Source organism: Wyeomyia smithii, chromosome 3 (genome assembly GCF_029784165.1).
Source record: "Wyeomyia smithii strain HCP4-BCI-WySm-NY-G18 chromosome 3, ASM2978416v1, whole genome shotgun sequence".
Lineage (NCBI taxonomy): Eukaryota > Metazoa > Arthropoda > Insecta > Diptera > Culicidae > Wyeomyia > Wyeomyia smithii.
Window position 1 is genome coordinate 119,651,651 of NC_073696.1, and position 6,000 is coordinate 119,657,650.

The 6,000-nt window shown below is 42.3% G+C and overlaps 1 protein-coding gene across 2 annotated transcripts in view; it reads right to left on the reverse strand.

Moving 5' to 3' along the window:
* LOC129727243 (uncharacterized) overlaps positions 1-4,735 on the reverse strand; it is a 243,221-nt gene extending 238,486 nt beyond the window's left edge. For both annotated transcript variants that reach the window (XR_008728510.1, XM_055684852.1), the window contains exon 1: positions 3,250-4,735. Coding sequence is in view for 1 of the 2 variants with exons in the window: in XM_055684852.1 (XP_055540827.1) it covers positions 3,250-3,320 (71 nt within the window). In the remaining variant the exon portion in view is untranslated. The remainder of the gene's footprint in view (positions 1-3,249) is intronic.
* Between the last annotated feature and the right edge of the window lie 1,265 nt (positions 4,736-6,000).

The following is a 6,000-nucleotide window of genomic DNA, read 5'->3' on the forward strand; positions in this document are numbered from 1 at the left end:
TGTGCTCGCATGTGATTGGTTCATTGTTCGCGTGAATTTGTCCTTGGAAATTCTTATCAGTTTTTACCGCTAAGCAATGAAATAATAATGATAACTGGAGCATTACAAAATTATCTTACATTTTATCTATCCAACAAAATATTGGTTATTATAACCATATATTGGGATTATGCTGTTATTATCGCTTGAAATCTTGCAGAACATTCACCAGTTTCATTTCCAATTTTACAGAATGAACCCCAGTATAGAGAACGAAGACGTAGTCCCACGTCAAAAAGTTTTGGAGGAGCCCCAAACCTTTTGTAGAAAAATTACATTGCGCAACAAACTCAAGCTATCCGGGTTAATACAAGCAGGCAGATGCATCTCACTTCTCAAGTGCTTAGTCCAGTTGTTCTACGCTGTCAGTAAGCAGATTTATACATTTCGTCAGCTGATTAGTTGGAATCTAATAAAACCTCCTACATAGGTTCGCCTTGAAACTCAACAGCTTAACACACTGAGCAAAACCTGCTGGAGAACGAAAATAAAAGCGGAAAATGGATGGAAAACAAATGCCAGCTGCTGTGCCAGTGAACGACAGAACGCAAGGAACGGAGAAATGGTGAGAACGAAAACAAAAAGCAAAGGTAGGTAGGGTTTATAAAAATAAAACACGCATAGAGTTTGATTTTAGAGCATTTCGAGCTTACAGCAACTAAAAACAGAAAATGCGACGACGCACGCAGGTAATGCGATGTACACACAAGCAAGGGCAAAAAAGGCACGACGTAGAAAGCCGAAAGAGAAGGAGATGAAAAACAATTACATAAAACATATGGTTGTAAACATCTGATTACAGTATGTATCGTTCGGTCGGCGATCGTTTTTATCCTCTTTTTCGGGTTCACTTGGGCGAATGTTGCCGAACGTGTATCCCTGTGTGTGACAGGGATTCTATCGCTCATGTGGCAGTGTGCGGGCGAACACCCAACATAAACACACGTAGATACAATGTCCTGTCTGGACAGCGGAAAAACCCGGATTGCACTAGAAGAACCTTGTTGAACAGAGTTGAAGCAATATATTCGATTCCGAAATTATGATGGAAAAAATATATTTTTTTAGGATAAAATAAACTCAACATAGTACAATCTACCGAAAGATTTTGATACATATCCAGTCTCCCGACCTACTGTCGATTCTAGTTCAACCTGTTCTTTGATTTCCCCATGATTCCCGGTGTGAAAGCGCACGCCACCCATAAGATCCCGGGCGTATGATGCACACACTGGGAACTTCAAATGCTACTCGTTGCACAAGGCAGATATACAAAAATGATAGTGAATGATGATGCTGACGACGATGACAGTCGAATACGCTTCCAATTGGATAGAACGGGACGCAAATGGATTTAAAAGTCCTGCTGGTAAAGTAGTGTGCAAGTGACAGACAGTGTGGGATACATTCATACATACACACGGCCTTTGCTCGCCGTACTGCTGTGAGGACGAATGCATGTGTAAGGATAGCGTAAAAAGGAGCTTCACACACTACTTTCCACTGCACCGTACTAGACATACGCATACATGTGCGCATACTCCGACGGAAGATTGGTACAGCTGGGAAATTTCAAGTGCTGAACTTTGCGTAAAATATGATGGCACATAGCCTGCTGATCCTGTTCCCGCCGCAATAGTCGTAGAGGCAAACCAACAGCGTGTGAGAGGAAAGTAGGAACCTGCCTCTGCTTTGCTTTCACGGAATGGAGGGAGATAGAACTGCACTCGGTGAGGAACGGAAAATGGATGTGCATCGTCTACTAAACATCCCCAAACGACGCCTAACCCCCACAGAACGGGATCTGGAGCGTAGTTCCCCTTTCCACTAGAAATTAGTACTCTCTTCAATCTAGGGGCACGGTACCGGCAGCCAGATGAAAAAGGATTTCTACCCCGGACCCTTCCACAATGGAACTTTCCCTATCTTTTCTCTCTCCGCAGACGCGACTCTCGAAAAGATGATACCGCACTCTGGTCCTACTGCTGTTGCTGCTGCTGCAGGCTGCGGCCAGAGTTGGGTTCTGCTGGAAACGGTGCAAAAACTCTCGAAGGAATATTGATTTTTGCCAGCATTTGAAACTGCTCGTTGATTTGTGCTCTGCTTTTCTTCTCGCCGATCCTCTCCTTATGTCACGTCGCTACGCCTGGAAGCGGTGTAAGTGGCTTCCGGATCGGAATTGAGAACGGCGATGTGCCTCCATAGAAAGACATACATATAGATTGATTAAAAATCCGCATGTTTCGGAATAGTGTACGGAAGCGGCGCACACGTAACAGGCGGATAAATACTACGATTGGTACTTTTTCCTCTTAAAAAACGCATTTAGATCTACTCGAAGATGATCTAAATGGCGGATGGGATGAGAAATTGTTTAATGGGATCAGTCGCATATTGGAAATCCGCTCAATATGTGGGAAAAGTATCAGAAACGAATGAAGGTATTAAACTTTATTCTATATTTCCAATGAAAAAGAGGGGGTATTATTTATTTGTCCCATAGAAAGACAGGATTTCTGAAACTGATGAGCTCAGTTCATTGAAAATTACACTCTACGAAAACAGTCCTGATTAGTTTTAAAATTTACAGCAGTTTCTCAACATACTACCCAATTAATTGTAAACAACTTGTGTATGTAAGTATTCGGGTGATTCTTTGCAACAGAATAAAAATTTTCAATAGATGACCCATATCAAAAATAGGATTAAAAAATCGTTATAAATTACATTGCAGTAGATTTCTATAGATTATGCGCATTCTAAAACCGAAAAAATGTAAATCTTATTTTTTTTTTCCAAGCAACAAACATTTTGAAAAATCTTCAAAATACGAGAAAGTTTTGGTTAGGAAAACTTTTTCGCTGTAACAGTGCCCATCTTGCAAAGCATAGACGACTTTCACGACATTCTACGGTGTGTCTATACTAAAATACTTAAAAACATGAATTTATGAAAAAGTGCTTTTCAACTGTTTAACTCAACTTTTTAAGTATTCAATATTTTTTAGGAAAATAAAAATACAATAATTTCGTCACATTTCATTTTTTGTTCTAAAATTACAAGGGACTAGAAATCTTAAAAGTAGGGTATGTACAAAAAATGTTGCCAACTCCATTGAGGAAGTTACGTAAAGTCTCTCGCCTAGAACCGAATCATTTTTATCTCGTTTCATCAAATCTTTTCGTCTTATCGACCTCAAACACTACTCACCTCATGGCGTCATCTTCAACGATAATATCCTGCATATTATCTTCCGATTTACACCAAACGTCCACGGACATGATAACGGTTGTTCACACCCAGGTACTGGTTGCAACCTGCGCCAACACTCACAACAAGTTGTATGAATTTGCGTTTGCGCTGTAAGACGCGGTGGCGCAGTAATCACTTTTTTCGTTGTTGCTACTACTGCTTCAAACGAAAAACAACGCCTTCAAATCTTCAATAGGTATTCTCCAAACACCACTACCTTATACTGCTGACAGCTGTCCACAAATTCACAACAGCAACATTCAGCACATACCGGCTCGCGACTTGCGGTGCGAGCTTCAATATAAACAATTTGATATTTACTTAACTTTCCAGAATCCCTTTTTGATTGCCTTCAATTCGGGCAAGGCCTCTAGCTTACGCAATTGGAGTTGACATTCTTTATAAAATAGAAAAATTCACTTTAGGCATTTATTCACTTTGGTCGATTTTTCGCTAGAGCAGCATACAGCAATTTCAATTTTCACGCAACAAATACACTTCTGAATGACACTGTCATTTTTTCACCTCAGGCCTTGCTAGTGTTGTTATTGTTATTTTATTTTGGCGATTGATTTTTTTCGTGCAGCTGATGTTATTATTGCTTCTTTTGTTTCTATCCCAAATAACAGGACCTTCTACTCTCCTCACTTCTCGGAGCTGAGGTAATTTCAAACACACACCCGCCCCCTCGCACTGTAATTTCGCTAGAACTAGCAGCTGATATCACGAGAGCAACAGAGCAGAAGGCAGGTCTGCTGCTGCCGCTGCGGATGGTCCCCCACTAGAGGTGGGTGGGAGCTCCACAAGGACGGAGGATCGTGGATGCAATCGAACCCAAAGAGCCACAAAACACACCTTCTACTTAAATGTTTGCACTTTACTCACTCCCCCGCACACTCACCCGCTCCATTCACCGGTGATGTGTGGCATGTCGCACGAAACCTCCAACACGATACGCGTTCTCAACAGCTACAAATTTCAGCTCCGTGTTTACACCGACGAATGACCCGGCCCTGGAATTTCGCACAAATAGTTTCCTGTGAATTCTTAACCTTCGTTTGGTTATCTCTTGTTTTTGCGCGGTGATCCGCGCACTGCTGCTTCCAGAATTTGGTGGCGTAGATATCCTTCCGTCGACACCGAACCAAATCGCACACACAGATTCCCACTTTTCCCAGCCAACAATATGAATCACGGGATTGTTTTCTCACTGCAGGCTATCACACGCGATTACACTCTCCGATTAGCGGGTTAATGTTTTGTTTTTCTTTAGTTAAACACACTTTTTTCTGACATTCAATCGAATTCAATGAATGTACCGAAAACTTTGAAGGGGGATCAGATGTAGCTTCGACTCACTTCGATAGTGCGCGAGAGACCGAGAGCGAAAAATCCGCACAACACACTTTGCCGACTTTCAGCCGATTTCTGGTGGCGGGAAACAGCTGAGTCCGTAGGTGACGCTATGTTTCTGTATTGCTACGCGCTTGGGCGGTAACGGGTAAAAATGGCATTCTTCGCTTAAATCGGCGCTAAAATATACCGGAAAGGACAGTTTATTCCAGAAAAGCTCTATTTAGAAACTATTCCGATGGAAATTGGCAAGAAAAACACTCGGTCTGATGTAAAATTACACTGGATCTACTTTCGTCTCGCGTAGTAAAAAATGCTCTACGGTCAATGAGACGCGTTCGAAATCGTCAAAAGCGAAGGGAAACAACGAGCGGGGATCATGTTCTCTACGGCTGTGTTGGTATGCGCTGTGCTATACACGTCAGTGTTGGTAACGGGCATGAACGAATTGAAATGTACCGGACGGGTTAGCTGCGTGGTGGTGTGTATGCGAAACGTGTGACTGTGTTGGGCTTAAATTACGTCTTTTCTTTTATAGGGCCATCCGTAGAAAAAGCCGAATTAAACAGCAACACTACTCGCACACTACCACAAGCGGCACCCCGGCAATCGTCAATGTTGTGTTGCGCGATCATCGTCAGCCAGTCGTAATCATCATGCTGCTGCATGCCTACCAGCCGATCTCATTCAACCACTTCTCGCACAATTCTGTTTTCGTTTCTTTCGTTACCGCAACATACACCGACTGGCTTTCCGGACTCGGTCTCCCAGCCCAGCTCTGTTTTACCACCCATCATCATTCTCACAGCTCCATACCTGGTGTATGCAATGATTCCTGAGCGGTGAGTGCTTGGTGTGAGAACATGTTGGTTTGCTGTTAATGAGACGAGCTTTTTGCGTCAGATTTCTACGTTTGTGGAAGCAGGGGAGCTTAGAAATTTAGACGTATGGGCAGAGCTTACGGGAAGGTACGTGCGCGCGGTGAGGCAGCAATGGCCGCACACACAGTCGGCACAAATGAGTCGAGTGCGTTTAGTAGTTGAATATTTGTTGAAAAACCACGTGGTTTATATATTGTTTCAAATAAGATCTGACGTTAACAAAACCAAGCGAATGTCCATTTCTCTACATTATTTTCACAAAAAAAATCGATTTGTTTACCTTCATAAACTACAATTGCAATTTAACAAAGATCGATCGAAGAGCGGGAATGTATTCAACACCCGGATAACCGTATTTCATATATTATTAGATTCAGCTCGTCGAATTACCCAAGAGTTGAGTACGATGCACTTAAAGCTGCTTTTGTAACACCTAGGTTCTACATTCTGATATCGAAACGTGACTTTTAGTTTA